Genomic DNA, 19,168 nt, shown 5'->3' on the forward strand with positions numbered 1-19,168 from the left:
TGCAAGAATTCAATCTCTCCATTGCTGTACTGTATTCAGGATTTGTCAGGACTGTAGAGCTGTTGCCAAGGGGAGTCTAATATTCAAGTGGAATGTATTGGCTCTTCCTGTCTATCATTATTACCATATTGCAGTAGAAAGGTTCGAATGATGAGTGTTTAACATTACACATTGAATGGTAAAGTAAGCTTATTTAAAAATATGAGTAAATGTGTGGAAGTCGTATTATGGAAGCTCTTTAAACTGGAAAGAGAGTGCCGTATGAGGTCTCTTCCCCGACCCTGTTCCTAGTCCAGCCACTTCTAGCCACTTGTCTTTGATTCCTAGTAAGATTTAAGTTCATACCCTATATATTCTTGCTTCATTCCCCCAAAATCTTCCCTGTATTGATTAGAATAATAATGAATTTTTTAGCTCTACTTTTTTTTTTTTATTTTTGCCCCAGGTCCAGCAAGACTATGAACCTCTGTTCCAAATGCTTTGCTGGTAAGTGCAGTAAAAGGTTTTTGTGTTTTTGTTAGATTATTGAAACCACATTGTTGGCATCTCCTTTGGGATTTGCGTATGGGTTTTTCTTCCTTCAGTGTGCATGTGTAATCAGATTTTCCTCACTTTGGTGCCTAGTTTATTTGCTAATCAAGAACTTTTTGTGTAAATGTGACAATCAAACCTTGTTCTTGAGGCTTACAGAGTTCTGGAGCACCTCTGAACTACAGAGCTCTGTTGTAAGCACAGCTCCTATATGGATGATGTGGGTTTCAAAATGCATAAGTCTGAATTGTATTCTGGAATTTTGTAGGATTTATTTTGATAATCTCTGAAATATGGTTAAAAATGAAAAATGGCTAAAAAAATTAGAAGTTGGTATAGGACACATCTTGTTCTATTTCTTTTTAACTTGCAGTCCTTGAATAATCATCAGTAGCTCATCAGTAAGCTAATTCTAATTGTTGCGTATAGTTTTCTTATTGCAAGGTCATTGCTACTCTGTAAAATGTTAGGAGTTGTTATTGACCTTTTCCAGTTTTCATCCTCTAGCTATGCTTTTCTATTTTTTATTTATTATTATAAAATCATTTTAAATTGTAATTAAATTACTGTCATAGTTCACGATTTTTAATTTCTCTTGGGGGAACAGATGCAATATTAGAAAGTTCAGATATTTTTTTTTTCTTTTAAACTTTAAAGCTATTTCAGATTTTTTTTTTCTTAGCAAAAAATAAATTTCAACTTGTAGTTTTCAAATCTTGTGTTCGCATTGCGTCATTAAACAAACACATAGGAAATAAAGATTGTCAAAGGCTGTTCAGAAAAATTATGCATGTATTCCTCTGGCTGTTTTCCAAAGCCATGGATCACCAGAAAGGGTATACTGGAGAAAGTGCAAGTCTGCCCTTGTACTCTATCCCTGCTGAACACAGTCAGAAACAAGCTACTAGGTCTTTGATTTGACTCAGTGCAACTGTTACGTTAATGTTAGCACTATAAACAACTTATATTAATGTACCTCAGAAATATGGATTTTCTAATAATGAGATATCAAAATAGTCGTCCCTTCATATTCTGAGGTAAATAGAATACCCAAAACTTCATAGCCAGCAGACCAGGTATTAAGCAAAGCATCTTTTATTTTGGTTTTACTGTTTTGTTGTTGTTGGTGGTTGTTTTTAACAAGAAGAAAAGTTCTTGGCTTCTGTTCTGTAAATCTCCTGGAGTCCATTACCTCTGCTCATCGTTTTTCCTGTTGTAAGAATACAAAATGATACCAAAATATTTGTGTGATTTGCAGTGGGGGGGGTAGCTTACTTTTTAAAAAATTTCAAGGCTTCACTTAGATTGTTTATTTTAAGATTTTAAAAGTATTTGAGTAACTTAAGAAGCTATTGCATGTTGAAACAAAACCGAGTATTGTGGGAAAAGACAAATACACTCTGTCTTTTAGTTCTTAACTGTGGTTCTTTCAACAAGTAGCCCTGAAATAACCAGTTCTGTTTGAGTAGTAACTCAAACCTTCTCAATGTCATCATTTTTTAATGTTAATGGAGTATTTTTAGCATATCTTTTTATAATGGATTTCCAGCCACAATATAGAAAGATGTATACTTCTGTTTCTGTAAATGTAACCACTACAAATAGCAAGATTGTAGGCGAGTAAGCTGTTGAAAAATGTTTTTCGGCAGTCCAGGTACTCCAGAGATAAGATGTGGGAAAATGTTTCTCTTTTTTTGCTTTTAATATGGCAACTTACTAATTCAAATATATTGAAGTAGAATTGTATGCAAGGGAAAACTGTGAATTATTCTTTCTCTTGATTGTTGTTTCCTTTCTCTTTTATTTTAGAAAAAAGAAATCCACACAACGAAAAAGGTTAGTAACTTTGTTAAATTACGTATGGGTTTGGTTTTTTTTCTAAAGAGGGAAGGAGTAGAATCCAGTTTTCCTATTTATTAAAGAATTAATTTCAGATACACACAGAGCAAAGCCCCTTACGTTTGTGTAAGCATTACCTTTTTATATAGACCAGGGAGAAGGGCAGCAGGTCAGCAAGAGGTGAAAATATTGTTGGGTTTACACTGCAATATGAGTTATTATGTGGAACATTCCTATCTTATTTTCCAGACTTTCTGAACTATGTGGAAGTTTGTAAATACATGAGCTCTTTGCTTCTGCCCTTCCTCTTGTCCCCATCCCCTGGGAAAAATGGTCATAGTTTTGTGTCTGTGATATTCATCAGCATGGAAATTGAAGAAAAGGGCAATAGTCAGGGCTGAGAGTTTGCCTTCTTGTTTGACCAAACACTTGTGATTTCTTAATTTATTATCAATATGAATTCAGTGAATTTTCACTCCTGCTTGTCCAATGATGAAACAAACAGCAAAAGCAGCCAGATTATGTAGCACAGAGACTGGAATTCCTTGTTTTGTGCAATACATTTTCTTGTATTAAACACAGCAATACATTTCACAGGTTATTACTGAGGTTATAATGTTCCACTTTCTGTGGCAAGAGTGAGCTGGATACTGCACACATACATGCAACCCTTTGCCAAGAAGAGCACAGTTTTGACTGAGCTCTTCTGTACAACCACAAATCTGCTGTTCATTTGCCACAGACTAGTTCTGGGCTTGCACATAAAGGTTGATAAATACTGGAGTGGAGCTTGAACTTGGCTCTCCTCTTAAGCCCTCTGCCTTCTCTTCACCCCATCTGCCTGTTCCAAGAAGGAATACCTGACTTATTTTATTTAAGCTCTATAGAAGCATCAGACTCTGAAATGTTCAAGAGCCTCTCTGAAATAATTTCAAGTTAATTGTACTTCTGCAAAGTACTTTGCAACATTCTGTCTCCAGGTCAGTGTTTACCATGTGCTATCAATGCCTCAAAGTCTCTAGGTACATTACAAGTGCAATCCTGCATATTAAATTGCTTCAAATAAATTTGCTCTTTAGATGGCTAAGGCATAGCTGCTTCAGACTTCTGGCACATTCAGAATACAAATGAAATAGTGTGGGGTTTTTGTTTTGTTTTATTTTTTTTTAAATGAGAATATAGGGTGGTAAGTGAAAAAAAAATGAAAATTCTACCAGAGTATATCCCTTGGTAGCACCACATCGTTCCCTGATACTGCAACCTCTCTTCTTTCAATACGGTAAACTGTGAAATTTGGGTGGTTACAATACAGGACAGTGGTAAGTGAAATTTTTCAGAAGTACTCTTTATTAATCTATCTTTGCTCCCATTAGGTTTATGGAAGTTTTAATCTCAACTTAAGGTAGGGCCATGTTTGAGTACTTTTGAAAAGCCACTTCTATAAAGTAGGCTCTTTCAGGCAGGGATTCTACAAACATTCATGGAAGCAACACCTGGTACCTTAAGAACTCAGTTTTAATTGGAACTTCTGGGAACAGTCACAGAACAAACTCTTAACAGACTAAGAACAAATATTTAAATACAGAAAATGTTAAAGCTAGACATTCTACTTAATTCACCCCCCAAAATGCAGTCTGCTTTTAATCCGTTTGATTATGAGTCTAGAAAGTTTCATTTGTGTTGAAACTATCAGCTTTAGAAAGAGTAGTGCAGGAAGGAGATTTAATCAGTAGTATATGAAGCTGTAGGTTAAGTGTAGCCCTGGATGGTTTGGTGGAGAGATGCACTTGGGAAACTGAAGAAGATGAAATGATGACATGGATTTCATGGAAGACATGAAACAGATTCACAAATCCATGTGAATCTGTTTCATAGGCCTTCTGTCTGAAGGTGTAATTGAAACTTCTAGAGATGGGTCTCCATTTCTCTTCTTAATCCAGCTATGCAGCATTTATGTTCTCTGAAGCTCAAGCTCAGCATCACTGAATTCGAGAAAATACTTCACCTCTGTATCCCAAGAATTTTCTGAGTTTTAGAGACCTCAGCACTTAGTTTAGTTTTATTTTTAGTTTGAAATGCTGGTGTTTTTAAACACTGGTATCTTAATGAGTAAAAATGATAGACTTCATCCCCAGTTATGAAGAAGGAAATCAGTACTGGTAGAACTATATATGTATTTTCAATACATATGCTTAGCTCTATGCCAGGTTATGAAATATTGTAATGCCAATAGAATCTTTTATTCTCCTGAATTTGAAAGATCTGATGGGGGGGAGAAGAGAGAAGAAAACCCCTGACAATTAGCTTCTGTGTATCATCAGATTCTAGACATATCAGATTATTTGCTCCTCTTTCTATTTACTGAACTAAATGTCTTGACTGTAGTTATTTCATGGTTTTGTGCATCTTAACCCTTCTGCTTTGTTGAGCAGACCTTTATTTTGTCATGGCCTAAGTCACATGCACAGTTTTTGGAGCTTACAAAATTGGGGGATTTGTGACTCAAGAGAGTCACTTCAGTAACACAATTTCCTCTTTTAGTCTTTGTAAATCCTGGGAGGTATTTAGAATGCTGCTTTGTCTGGCAGTAATAATACCTACTGCAAAAATCAGCATTCCTGCCTAACTAGATTTTGCTTTTAACCAGTTCCTAGCTTGATCCTCAGTCAAGCTTTCAGCTTGCTTGCTGAAAACTTTTTCGACAAGTGCATCTTGCATGTTGCTTGTTCAGATGTTGTTATCTTTGCTCTATGCTTGTTGTATGATAAATGGTAAAATATGCTCTTCATAAAGCTTTCATTCCTAAATGCATGATCAAAATCTATTAGGTTTGCATTTTCCATATCCTTGTAATTTCTGATGTGAATTCCCACATGTTTTAGTACTTTGCTAGAAAAGCAGCAAGCATTTTCAGAAGTATGAAACCAGCACTGAGTACTCGCTTGCTTTACCTGTGCACAAAATGTATCTTTTTCATTGTAGTATTCCCTTTGTTGGCTCCAAGTGGAAACTGGTGCCTGAATTTCTTACTTCATTAGGCTAGAATTTGTTGCTGTAGTCATGTCTGTCTTTGTATTTTGAAGTATATGAAGTGCTGACTCCAAAACCCAATGCTTTACTGGCTAGCACTTGAAAGTAGTCAAGTTTCATCTTAAACTTCTATTACACAGTCAGGCTTGCAGCTAAGTAATTCTTTGGAAAATTGTATAGCTGGTCATAGTGGCAACAAAGGTATTTCTAATTTCTATAGCAGTTGCTAATAATGGTCTATAACATTCCAGATACAGATATTGCTTGGCATACACTTAATTACTTTTACTCTATGACCAAAGAATTTTTGAAAGGGGAAGGCTGGTAGGGAAAAGATATTTAGCATAGTTAGTATACTTGAAAAGGTGAGATGTGTGTTCAACTTGAGAGACAATCGAGAGCCAATCACCATGGAACAGAATTAAGAAAAAGAATTGAATAAATTACTTTTGTTGGGCTTAATTTTTTTTTTTATAAGCTTGTTTTGTGCTGCTGACCCCAAAGTTTCTTTTTACTCTGTTAGTATACGTAGTTATTCTGCAGCTTAAAAGTTCTGAGTAATACCTCTGTTTGCATTGTTAGAACAGGGCAGTATTTTGTGAAAAGATTGGGAAAGGTTTCATGTTTTCAGTTGACTCCTTTTCTCCTAATGTATCTTAAAGTTTTGAAGGGGAAATACAAAGTAATGGAGAATGAGTTTATTCAAGTATAGTTGCATTATCTAAGCTTAGGACTAATTTTTTTTTACTTCTGTCAAAAACAGTACCATCAGCCAAATTATAATCGTTATTTTGCTATGTGTTCCTCTTAGTCAATATCTATCGGGAAATCAGAAGTTCAGAAGATGGTGATACCTGAAGCTTTCTAGGCTTGTTGGAGTTTTAAGGCTTAAATAGAGATCCCATTTTGAATGAAGTTAGTGTAATATTACTTGTGGAATTCTACTTTTTTCTTCATCTATACTATCATGGCATCAAAGTTGTGAGTACAGGGCTCCTGTGCTGCTTTGGTAGCAATACTGACATGATTTTGCTATGCATTATATAGAAAGGCATTAAAGATGCTGTATGGAAGGTAACAACTCTCATCTGCCTGGGACCTGGCTGTATTCAGGTGGTGTGTGCACAGCAGTGCAGCATAGGGTGTCAATAGGACCAGTGGTTCAGCTGCTAGTTCAATTTTCTCAATTATATTCCTCCTTCTCCCATCTTCATCTGTATAAAATAGTAGGAAAAGGCAAGCACGGATGGAGGACAGGCCCATCAAGTATTTTTATTTCTGTACAATTGTTAATGGAAGAAAAAAAGAGAATTTCTGTAACTGTCAACTGGCACTCAAATGTTGCGTATTGAGGTAGGGCAGGTTTTTTTCTTTTTCTCTTCTTTATGGCTACTACTGACTTCAAGTTAGTAGGGCTTTTTTTCAGTCAGATTTGGAATTGTCTTTTCACCAACACAGTCTAGGAAAATGGAATGCCTTTTAATTAAGAGCTTTAACATTTTTACAGTCAATCAATCCTGTCAGCAGTGTACCCTGTAGGACATTAGTGACTGTTTCATTGGACTGCATCTTGCTAAATTCACAGTCTAGTAGTCTGCAGCTCATTTGTTAAAAATATAAATGACATTCAAATGAAAACACGATGTTTTCTCAGCACTGGCTACCTGAAAGGACTGCTGGATAGTCTTAATTTATTTTTTTCCTCTCTCTGGACAAGGCATTACTGATATTTTCCATATGTTTTCTTTTTCTTATCTGAGGGCATTGCAAGTCCCATTGTATAGATTCAGCTACAAGCAAAGAAAAGGGCTCAGCCCTTTTTTTGTCTCAGACTTGCATCATTTTTAGTTTTTCATAGGTCTGTTTTCTAGTATATTTTCTTCTTATGGTAAAACCAGTTTCTTTCTGTTTCGTTAGTATCTTGCTCACCTTCTAACTCATAACCTTTCCAAATGACTTGTTGAAACACCAGCTGTAATTTAGTCTCTTGTGTATTGGTTCTTTGATGATGTGGAAAAAAAAGAGAAATGTTTAGAAATATGACTTAATTACCATGATGTTTGCACATTGCCAGCATGAAAGCAGAGTTACCTATTCAGAATGTGCAACCCACAGGTTTAATTTATTAAACTTTCTTGTAACTCCATTCTCTTTAAAGAGAGTGTGTGCATAGGATAGGAGAGGGAATGTTTTTCTTTGTTTCCCATTTAGCAATTTGCTTGATTTATAGAAAAGTCTGTGTTCTGTTTTGTGTATTTGCTCGTTTGGAGTTTATAGAGACACTAGTGATTTGTTCCTTAGCCTCCCTGTGGAGTTTGTTCCATATTGCAATCTAATTCCATGTCCATGTCGTGCACTCCTGAGCTGTTAATTTGTACATTTCGATGCAGTTTGTTTCATCGTGTTTTTGTAATCCAAACTGAATGTAACGAGCTGTGTGCTTTGGGGACCCAGCCTTGCCTTGCCAATTAGAACAAGTGGTTACTGAGAGCGAGCATGTTTTAAATAAAACATGGCACCTCTGCATGGGACCAGCAGCTTTCAGGGAATATAAGAGGATATTTAACTCTTTCTCTCTGAGAAGAAAGTATCTCTTAGGTATCAGTGAGCACATATTAGAAACAATCAGCTCCTCCTTTTGAGAAGTAGGATGCAGATTTACATTTCATCTTGCAAATAATATTTAGTTTGTCATTAGAGATGTGTTATGCAGGGATTGCATGTGGAATATTTAGGAATGCACAGGGGTATCTTTTGAGTTGACTGCATGTGCTCTAGGATTCTAATTGCTAATGCCACATGAAAATTGTACAGGGCTAGCAGCTGACCTTTCTCTTTCTCCTTGTACTGCTGTGCAAGGAGTGCCAGGTGGTAACAGAGCTAGCTTCAAAATGTATTTTACAAGGGAAGGAATCTAGAAGTAACACTTCCTAAATAAGAGTACTGAGGTTATATGCTACGTGGATTTGAGGAAGGACTCATTGTTCTACCACTTCCAGGTAATCAGGAAAGGGTACCTCTATTACCATCAATATTTGTGATTGTGGCAAAAATTATCCAGTATTCTACTGGTCTTTACATTAATCAAACTTCCTGGTGAGTTCAAGGAAAATACAACGGTTTTAGAAGTTCACTTTGCAATTCTTTCTTGCGTTTTAGCCCCAACATTTCCTTTTGTCTCTCTTCACTCAAACTTTTACATTCTATATGGTTGCACAACTTCAAAGGAAGAAGTTATTGTCCACCAACAGCCTTCAGTGAAGGACACTGAGAAGAAATTTAGTGAACAGTCACAGTGGTTGACTTGGACAACATTTCAATAGTCCTTGCATACACAAGCAAGGCAAGACCAAGAAAAACCTTGTGAAAACCTTTTAGCTCAGCAGCTAGGTGTAAGGGAAATATAGCTGTTTAAGATGATTTAAGCTGTTAGGCAAGCAGGTGTACAGGGCAAACATGACCTGGATAATAGAACCCCATGTAACTGATGGCTTTCAATTGTCTCTCTATTTTATATGAAATAATTGAGATTAGCAGCTAGGCAGCTAGCCAGGAACTTGAGACCTGATTTTCTTTTCAGAGTCAATAAGCATTTCTTTGTGGTATGAGACAAGTTGCGCTTTTTAATTTTTTTGTTATTTTTTTTATTTCTTTCCTTCCACTTCTGTTCCTCATCAGTTACTGAGTGATAATATTTCCCTGCTTCATTGACTGTTTGTAAAGATATAATGGACATGATAATCAGTAGCAGTGTTCATTTAAGGAGCTGAGATAAATCTAGAGCCTTGTCTTGGGAAAAAAAAAAAAAAAAAGAGGTCATTCTGAAGAGTAATATCTGTATTTTGCTCTTCCAAATCAGCTTGAAATAAGCGTGTCATTAGCACATATTAGATTAAAATGCAAATTGGCTGTCTTCAAAGTCAGTCAAAGCCCTCGTGCTGAGTAAATTGCCCAAACTCTGGGATAGAAGCTTGTTCCTCTGGTTGTATGTAATACCGATTCACACCACCACCCCCCAATTCGTAACATAGCATTAGTGATAGTGCAGGAAATGAGTGTAACATATTAGTGTCAGACTGTATGAAAGAGGAAAGGCAGTCTTAGTTTAGAAAACCTGTATTTAATTTGGTTTTGTCTATTTATGCTTTTACACCTGTATACTCAGCCCCAAGATGCATGTCCAAGTAGCTTAGCCAACGTCATCTCCTTGGGATACACAGAGCAAGGAGTTCCGGCTGTTGAGCCCTTGCTGTGCTAAGACAGTTTTTGGACCTGGCTGTTATACATTTGAAGAATTGATGCCAAGAGGGACCTTTTGCTTCTTTATTTTGTCTTAGTCTTCATGAGTCTTAGGCAAAATTCTGAAATTTCAGTTCTCTTCTTTCTCATATGTGGCAATTCTGTAGTTGCAGTTCTGTTCATCTTGACACTTTTAGTTCAGTTTATTTCTCTTCTAAAATTGAATAAAATCACATTGTTGCAATTAATGCAGAACATTTCTTTTAAAACTTCTAATGCTGTTTCTAGTAGAGTCTGCAAACATTCCAGCCATTCTTTTTTCATATCAGTCTTCCTATATCTATTACGAATCTTGTATGTTCTCACAAAGTTAGTCACCAGAGGGCAAACTGCTCATGCAGATTTAGTCAATACAATTTGCTTTTGGGTTTCCTTTCTGTTTATTTTGGGTTGGGGTTTTTTTAACATTGTCTGTGAATGAGTTTACATGTAGCATTAACTAGTTGGAAAGTAAAGAGCAGGAATCTGGCTTGGATCTTAATTATGAGTAGGTGAATCTCCATAAACGGGGGATAGGGAATCGTGTGCTGGAGACCTCTAAGCCTGTAGGACTGTAGATAAGATCTTTCTTGAAAAGCTGCCCAGAATAACTGCATCTCTAGTGACTGAGTGTGTAAGACTTTGTTCCTTTCCTTTGCAGAAAGCATAGACTGTTGACTGAATCTGGCACTGAAGATTTAAGAAATTACAAGACAGGTTGTGGTGCTGTAATAATTAATCTAATCTGTGTGCATTATAACTGTCTTTTAATTATGCTAAAAGGATTAAAGAGATTTTATGCTGAAGGATTAAAGCATGAGAGTACTGGCCTAATCTCCTGGTTTAAATCACAGGTCATTAAATATTACCTAGATAAGCTCCATTAGGTGAAAATGTCTCCTTTACACAGACACCCTATACTGAAGTGAAGATGCTGGGGGTTCTGCACGCACCGTGGGCACTAGTATTTCTAATGAATAACCTTCCTCACTATTAAGCAAGAAGTAGGTGCACGTTTTTAATTGCAACACTACAGGGATGTTTCTGCAGAACTGTACTCCGTTTATTGTACTGAATAGGAAGTAATATAGGGCATTGTCATGACCTGTATATTCTTACTACAGCATTTGCATATTGACCTGAATAGAGAATAATTCTTTTCTTTGTAGAATTTCTTTAGAGAAGTAATTAACCCCCTGTGGTTCAAGAAAATAAGTAATTTACCATCTTGACATTTCTGTGAGTCGAGGTGGTGATATTCTTGTTCTAGTGATAAGTATCTAAAGCACAAATGTCAAACATCCACAGGTATTAGCAACTGTGAGAAGCCTTGGGACTGTAGTCAGTCCTTAACCTCCCTCCCCCCAAAGGATATAATTTTATGATGCCTTAATCACTGGTAGTACAGATCTCCCTACCCTGATGGAACTGCAGGGGTACTGAATGCTTCTGCTAGTGGGGAGCCAAGAGTACCTATTTAAACATCCTGAAGATAAATAATGAGCAGGAAGAACTAACATAAGTTACGTAGGAATTCTGTGGCAGAGACAATGGGTAGAATTTAGTTGTTTCTTATTTCTCTTCAGAATTTTCCTGGGGGTTAAAATGAAGACAAGAGTCTAGCAGAAAGAGCTTTGCTTTCTGAAAAATTCTGATTGCACATTTTGAACTTCTTTTATTCTATCCAGTAAGCAAATTAAGGGTCCTCTAGAAGAGAAGTTCTGTGATTGTTTGCATGCATTATGAGAATAATTTAAATAGAGGTCAGATCAGAAGTGTACAAAAATAGTTAGTTCATACACTTTACAATTTCAGACTGCTTGACTTTTGAAGCTTAGTGTGGGATTTTACCATCCTATAATGCCACCTCTGATCCTTCTGGTATAAATAAATTCAGTTATTTGGAACTCTGACTGTTACTGGGCCAAAGCGTTTGGGAACCATGAGTCTGGAGTGTCAATTCTGAGCTGTTGGGCTTCAGTCAGGCCACATGTTGGATGCTCTGTTTCACTTGTGATCAGAAGTGCCGAGTCTCAACAAGCAATCTAGCAGTAGTCTACAGAGTAGCTCTTAGTAATGATCTTTAGAGCATAATGCAAGACTTTGCTTTAAGACTTCTCATGGGACAAAGTTGGAGGGTAAGCTCTGGTTTATATAATTTTGACTACTAATGTTACCCACAGCATGACTGTTACTTGTATAAGTGAACATGCAAATTTTACTGTTAACAAGGTTAATGAACTTAGTGTGTAAGGAGGAAACCTTGAAGCTTTCTAAACTTTGTGTTTATGTACATTTATGTATATTAGCAGTTAAGTAAAATTGGTAGCATCTTAATTTGATCTCAGTTGCTAAGTAACAGGACCTTTTATATTTTGGGATTAGGCCATTTCTGCCCAGCTATGTGGGAAAAATCCCATAGAAATGGAGAGGAAATTGTGAACACCCAATAGATGTCTTGGGGAACTGTAAGTGTTAAAAATTAAAAATGCAGAAATAAACTTGTGCCTCTTGAATACTTTAGGCTTGCTCAAAGTGGACTTGGTGTTCACTTGCTTTTAGTTAAATTCTCTTTATCTGAAATGAAAGTTGGCTAAATAATCCATAAAGAAAACTGTGAGTAGGTATAAATAATCCTAGAAATGCAGAAGCATATAATTGGTGTGGATATCTACCCAGTTGACAAAGGTAAGTTAATGTTTTAAAAGGCCTCAAGTAGTCTTTGTTCTGCTCCGTCTCTGTTAGTGTCTGTAGTTATTATTTTGAGAGAGTTAAAATGATTGTGTAACTGGAAACTGTAGGGGTTTAAATTAAGATAAAAACAGGAGTCACTTGTTTTGATAATAGCACATTAAAATCATAGCTTTGGTGTATGTTGCTAGTCAGAGGTAACTGGATGGGTTCCATTATGAGTAACTTTGGGTGTTTTCTTTAATTGGGCCCTTGAATCTTTGAGCAACTGAACTGAAAAAAAGGTGTCTGAATCCAAAGTCAAGATGGCTGGCAACAATATCCAAATTAGTGTATCTTGGCTGTTGTATCAGGTGCATTTTGCTCCATTTCCTATTCTTTCTCTTTTTGGAACGATCTTGGTGTGCCTCAGTTGGGAGAAAATATTTAGGAGTATTCATCAAACATGTTTAGAAATGCAGAGTGGTGAAGTCTTATGTAACAGAACCTTTTTTTCTTGGTGGTAACCAAATGAGCTTTTTTTGATGTAAAGGTCAGATTTCATGTATTTGTTCCCACTTGAGCTCTTTTTGACAGAATGAAAGCTATTTTGCTCTTGATTTATAAGATATTTACTGTGAGTTAGTACTGCATAAATATCTGACATTATGAGCAGCTCTGTTCTGCTGACCATGCCCTAGTTTATGGTGAAAGGAATTTTAAGATACTTATGGGGGCCTTTTCTGTAGGTACCATAGCTAAGTGCACAATGTCCATTTGCAGGGCAGCAGAATGAATAGGTTTGTTTTTAACTTGAAACTCTTTTCTACACAGCAAGCTGCAATATGTAACTCCCTACAGGGAGAAAATGAGTAGTCAGTTGTGACTCTTTCCATGCACACACCTGAACCTGAGAAATTATATAGCATGCCTAAGCCTACAGGGGAGTAAAACTTACGGCTCACTCACTTTTGACTTCTGACAATGTTGTCAGTAAGACTTAAGGGTGTATCTCCTCTAGGGGGCTTCAGAAAATGAAGTACTAAACCTTGTATACTGTTATGGCAGCTTGTTTTATCTATAGGCTTACCAAAGTATTCAAATGAGAGTCTAGCTCCTTTTTATAAAAACAAAATGTTAAACAGATAACGTGATTTATATAAATAAAAGTTGAAGATGCTTGTGAGGAGCAAGAACAGTTTGTAACCCTTAATGCACTCTAGTAAAATTTATCAGAATCCATTTCATGGATTTTGATAAGGGTTTGGTTAAGAACAAAACTTTGAAACCATTCTAGATGTATCAAAATTTGAAGCAGGGTTTTAGTATATATTTACCCATATAAATGTGCATACAGGTGACATTTTGTAGTTTATGTTACTGTTCAGAAGCCTTGCATCTTAGACTGTGCTTGAGTAATGTCAAATTAAATGCTCTTATCTACACAGGGTTTTAAATATTGTTTTTCAGTGTGTAGAAAAATACTGATTTCCTTCTTTTTTTTTTTTTTTTTTTAAACCGTTTTCTCTTCCCTATGGTGCTGTTCCATAACAGTCAGGAATAAAGTAAAGCTGTCTTAATCTGGACCATATTTTTTGTGTGTATATGTATTTAGTGGGAAATAAACCTAAATGTTGTTGTATGTTTATATTAACTATACACATGTATGTATATGTTCTTTATTTTTACAAGTGTGTATGTTCTCTTTGGATATGTGCTCTGTGTTTTACATAAATGCTCTGAAGTGATTTTTTTACTTTGTATTTTATGTTAAATATTTCCCATTATGAAGTTACTTCACTTTTTAGAACTTGATGTTAACTTGCCACCTTCCTAATCAAAATAATCCTTCAGAAATTTGAAGACCTTAGTGATTTGCCAAACCTCTGGTATATGTTCTTTTGAATTGACTAGCTTTTACCTACCAGATGCTACAAAGAAGCAGATAAGGCATAATGTAAAAGTTGCTGGCTAAGCACGTGTATAGAAATACTGAACTACCTCTTGTTAGAGTAACCTCTTCTGGAAGTGCAGAGAAACTGTTTTTATTAATCTTGTTTTCTTTTAATTATTTTAATGATTAACATGTAATTACAAAACAGGAAGAATGACTATTAACTTTTTGACCTCTTTGCTTTAATTTATAAACAGAGGTGTTGGGAAGGAATATCATTCGGGGTATTCCTTCCTGCATGATATTCCTGACAGTCTGAAGCAGTCATTTTTACTAACAGTAGTAGCCCTTCTAAGTAAATACAAAGAATGACTGAAACTAAACAAAACAAAAAAAAAAACAAACAAAAAAAACAAACTAAAAAAATCTAAAAAATCCAAAGCATTTGAGGTAACTTTTTATTTAACCAGGTAATAATTTTTAAATTCCTGTATTTGTGAACTTTCTATGAAATTTCAATTTGCATTCAGGTGTACTTGTAAATTGAATAGACAGATAAGCTAGCAAAGAAGTGTCCCACAAAACAAGAAATATACTAAGCTTAATTATTTTATAAGAGTGTGTAGATATCATTTAATTTTTTAAATTAACAGAAAGTGCTAAATGTCATGTTTAAATGTGAATAGTGATTGAGATGCAGTCTTTAAACTTGGTTATAAAACACTTTTGTTTAAATGAGTTGTTTGTAAAACAGGATTAGAGTAACATTTATGAAGTTTAAAATGATCTCTAGAGCTGCAGGGCTAGAACCATTCTTTTTCCTTTTCTCCTTTCCTAGTGAAATGCTAAGAAAGTCAAGACCTGAAAATTGAAGAAAAGCATAAGCCAGTGTGAGATTGTATATTGAGAAGGTGAAGAAAACTCATGTTCTTCACCAGGTCTGAGGCTGAGTAGCTGTAGAATCCATGTAAACATCTACCTGCAGTGGTTGAGATGCTTGCTGGTTTCTTAGCTTTCCTTGTTGCTTAGCTAAAAGGAAGCTTTGTCTTCTAGACTCTCAGTGGAAACCCTTAAGCACACACCTTACGTGTGGGTTACCTTCTGCCCTGTTTGGTTCCCTGTTCTCTGAAAGGCTAAGGGTTAGTGGGGGTGGCAAGTTACAGTGGTACGGCATTCAGTGTGTCCTAAACCTTGACTTTTTTCTGTAATGCCTTGTATTAGAAAACTCCTGTTCTGTATTAGAAAACTTCTTGCATTGTGTAGAGCAAAAGGCTGTATCCTAGTGGGCACCTTTACAAAATGCATATCTGGGTTAATGAAGGGAAGGTTTCCTGACTTTTGACTGTACTGTAGCTTGCAGTTAGAGCGTGGCTGAGTGAAACTAGTAGCAAATTACTGTCATAGCTTTTTTTTGTTCTGTGCTATTCTGGCTCTCAAAGTATAACTTTCCTTGCTAAAACCTTTCTGTGGTAGTATTTAGTGTCATTTATTAAATAGAGGCTTAATAGGGAGTTGAATTTCGTGGTTAACTGCAACTCATTTTCTGCCCTTTGCTCAAGGGAAAGCAAGTAGGAGGCTTCCTGCCTCTTTTTCCAGTTTTACTGCTGATTGGGGAAACTGAGACTTTAAAAGTCGGCTTTTTTTCTGCTATATAAATTTGTGCAGCAAGGTATTAACAGTCTTTCAGTTGTGCCCTGGTCTATTAGCAGGAATATACCATGGTACAAGAATGAAGTTGTTGAAAATTTTATGCTTCCATGACCTATTGTGGAATGTTATCTTGCTGCAGGGTTATTGAGTCATTTTTCATCTTCTCTTAAATTAACCTTGGCGTTCTATTACTGAATTTGTTCCTGTCTTCAGATTGGAACATAAGGGAAAAAAATCTTATTGCTGGAATATTAAAATTAATTATTTGATAAGCAGTACCTTGCTTGAAGTAGAATTCTCCTAGAAGGACTATAATGTGAGATCAAGCTTTAGATTTGCTGTCATGTATGAAAAAGTACTTTTTGGAACATTCAGAGCATCAGGAGAATGCAGGAAGTATTAGCAGAAATCACAGTGAGAAAGGGCAAACTGCAGAAGAAGAGAAAACCATGTCTGTCCATGCCAGTATTGCAAGGGATAGTAGCTCTTCAGTGTTCTGCCTTAATACCTTTTCAATAACTGCCTTGTGACACTGTCTGCTGTTTGGTGATGTGAATTTCATGTGATATACAGAGAGGTGAGAAGGTTGTTCAAAATTAAATGTTAGTCTTGGTTATTGGAGGTTTTTGTTAGCTTTGAAAAGAGCCTTTTGCAAAACTGGGTGCAGGTTTGTAGCAGGCAGGTTGGGAGCTGGCATTTTACAAATGCGTTCACTACAGACTTCATCTCTGATTCAACTTGTTTCAACTTTAAGTTACTGATAATGAAGTTCTGTTCACCTGTGGAAGACAAATTTTCTGGCTTTTATTTAATACTTTTATCAAAATTTTTGAATACTCCAAATAAAGCATTTGCTTTTAACTTTAGGTAAGGTCCATAGAGGTAGAGCTGGAGTGCTCAGCAGAACCAGTAAGGTTGGAACTGCCAAAGTGGAAAGAATCTCCTTGTTTTGCTTTTAAGATAATTACATCACCTTCCTTGGAGATGTAGAGTCCTTCAAAGCTTAAGCATAAGGTGAGCTGGTGTTTGACAGAAGTGGTGCAGCACAGACTTCACCAAGACAGATGATGTCTCAATAATTCCCTAATTAACAACCTTGAGTTTTCTAAGTGTTTTTAAATTGTTGGTTTCAGAACCTTTTACATTCATCAGGGAAGTGGTGATTTGCTTTTACCATTTTGTGTTTGTTCAGGTTTGTTGTTTTGTTGGTTTTTTTTCTCTCCTGCTGGGATGGAAATGATAGCTGAGGAAGAAGAAAATTATCTCCAGTTTGTTCTCTGGGACAGTTGTGGTGGTTTTGTTTTTTTTTTTGCTGGCGTTTTTCTAATGTCTTGTCTTTCACTTACTTTCTTGTAGAGTGGCAGCAGAATCAAAAAAGACGATTATTTTTTTTAAACACATTTGTTTACAGTTAATGTCTTCAAATTACGTTCCTCTGGCTCATATGTAATAAAATTAATATAAAATTCAGTGTTTTTGTGTCTAAACAATTTTAAATTGACGCAAACTGCTGGTTAAAGTAGTTATACACTGGCCAGAGAGCTGAGATATGAAAGTTAGGGTTAGAGCTAGCTTCTTTCTTCTAACCTGTGTTGCTGAAATTTAGATCATGGTAGGAATAGTTGGAAACTTTGCTGCCAAAAGTCTGTGTTGTGTGTCTCATCTGATGGGAGTGACTCTTGCTGTAACACCATTTATGAAGAAGAAAGCTTTGGTTTGTTGAACTCCATAAACTAGTGAAGTAAAACCAGTTTTGCTCACCTTGTCTGCAAACAGAACAGGATTTCTGGTCTACTTCTGGCATTTGTGCTACAAAAATTGCTTTGAGGATGAAAGGCAAATAAATTAATGGAATTGCTTCATCTTTACTGAAAACAAAGGAAAAATTATAATTTTCCTGATGTTTACCAAATGAGATACCAAGATGTATAGAAATATAGAAATATCCTCCATTTTCATGTCAAACACCATGATATTTTTGTGCTTGAGCTGTATTTAGTCCTAGAGGCTTTTAGAGAGCTTGTAGAATAAAAACATTAGGCTGGTGTATATGTTAGCTTACCAAAAATATGTGAAAGACGCAAGTGTGAGCTTTCTAGGGTTAAAATAAGTGAGGGTAAGACTGATCTTCATGATCTTTATTTATTTATTTAACTTTCTCCTTACAAGAAGTGAGACCTTCACTGGATGCTGGGTGTAGCTTAGCTCCCAACAGATATAAAGAATCTGAGGTGTGTACTTTGTTGTAGAGCTGCTTTCTTTTCCAGGTATCCTTATAGCACTGGTGGTCTAATGTGGCTTTTGCTTACTTGTCTCATTGGCTGCAGCTTTTGCCTTAGACAAGCCATATGCATGAATGGTCCCAACTTGGAATGTGTTGTTTTGTGGGGTTTTTTGTTTGTTTTTTTAAGATTTGTGTGAAAATTCGAATTACTCAAGTTCATCTAGAGAAATGAACAGAAGAAAGTGGGGACCTGTTTGAACAGAAAAAAAATTCATTAAATAAGGAACTGAGTTTGGCATCTCTGTGTTCCAGACAGCAACGATTTGTGCTGCCAGGTCTACAGGTGTCTGCTGGAAAAAGTTCCCTTTCTCATGTTCTCATGCCCCCCCCCCCCGCCCCAGTTTTTTCTTCCTCATCTGATTCAGAAGGTGAGTGATAGATATGCATCCATCAGTGTGGTAATACCTTACAGAATGCTATGCAACAAAGTTAAAGGAAAGCATCTGTATCTCTGACAGCTTTCTGAGTAGTTTTAATCCCTAGGGTGTGATACATTTGCTGTCTTGTATGATCAGGGATAAGTGTTCCTTACAAATCAGGCATTCTGTGGTAACCTCTGTAAATTCTTGAAATCGAGCCCACAGTGTTCAAGAATTCAAAAACCAATATTATGAAGCTTCCCCAAGAAGCAGATGTGTATTAAAATGTTAAGATGCACACTCCTAGTGTTTTTCACTGAGAGAAAATAAGTGAAATGTTAACAGTTTTTATACTTTGTTAAGGTGATAAGTCATTTGTGATAACACTTCTCCCTTTCCCCTGTCATCTTCTTCCGTACAGGTAAATGTGAGCTGCATTTTTGAAGGCATTTTCTGCATTTGTGCTGTCTGGTGTTTAGGCCTTTTCTTGTAACTCTTATAATGAGGTTTCAAAACTGTTTTAGTTTCTTATCAAGGCTTTCAGGTATGTTCATGCTTGAAATGTACTATTTATGAGTAGAGTAAATACATATTTTTTTTTCCTATATGCGTGCTTATTACTTTTCCAAAGAA

General features: G+C 36.1%; 1 protein-coding gene across 3 annotated transcripts in view; it reads left to right on the top strand.

The window, feature by feature from the left end:
* ZFAND3 (zinc finger AN1-type containing 3) overlaps positions 1 to 19,168 on the top strand; it is a 135,658-nt gene that overhangs the window by 32,028 nt on the left and 84,462 nt on the right. For all 3 annotated transcript variants that reach the window (XM_061365979.1, XM_061365978.1, XM_061365980.1), the window contains exons 2-3: positions 446 to 486; positions 2,341 to 2,367. In XM_061365979.1, coding sequence (XP_061221963.1) covers positions 446 to 486; positions 2,341 to 2,367 — 68 coding nt within the window. The remainder of the gene's footprint in view (positions 1 to 445; positions 487 to 2,340; positions 2,368 to 19,168) is intronic.

The sequence above is a fragment of the Neopsephotus bourkii genome, unplaced genomic scaffold (genome assembly GCF_033783945.1).
Source record: "Neopsephotus bourkii isolate Nb327-2 ecotype Australia unplaced genomic scaffold, CSIRO-AGI_Nbou_v1 NB_1292, whole genome shotgun sequence".
Lineage (NCBI taxonomy): Eukaryota > Metazoa > Chordata > Aves > Psittaciformes > Psittacidae > Neopsephotus > Neopsephotus bourkii.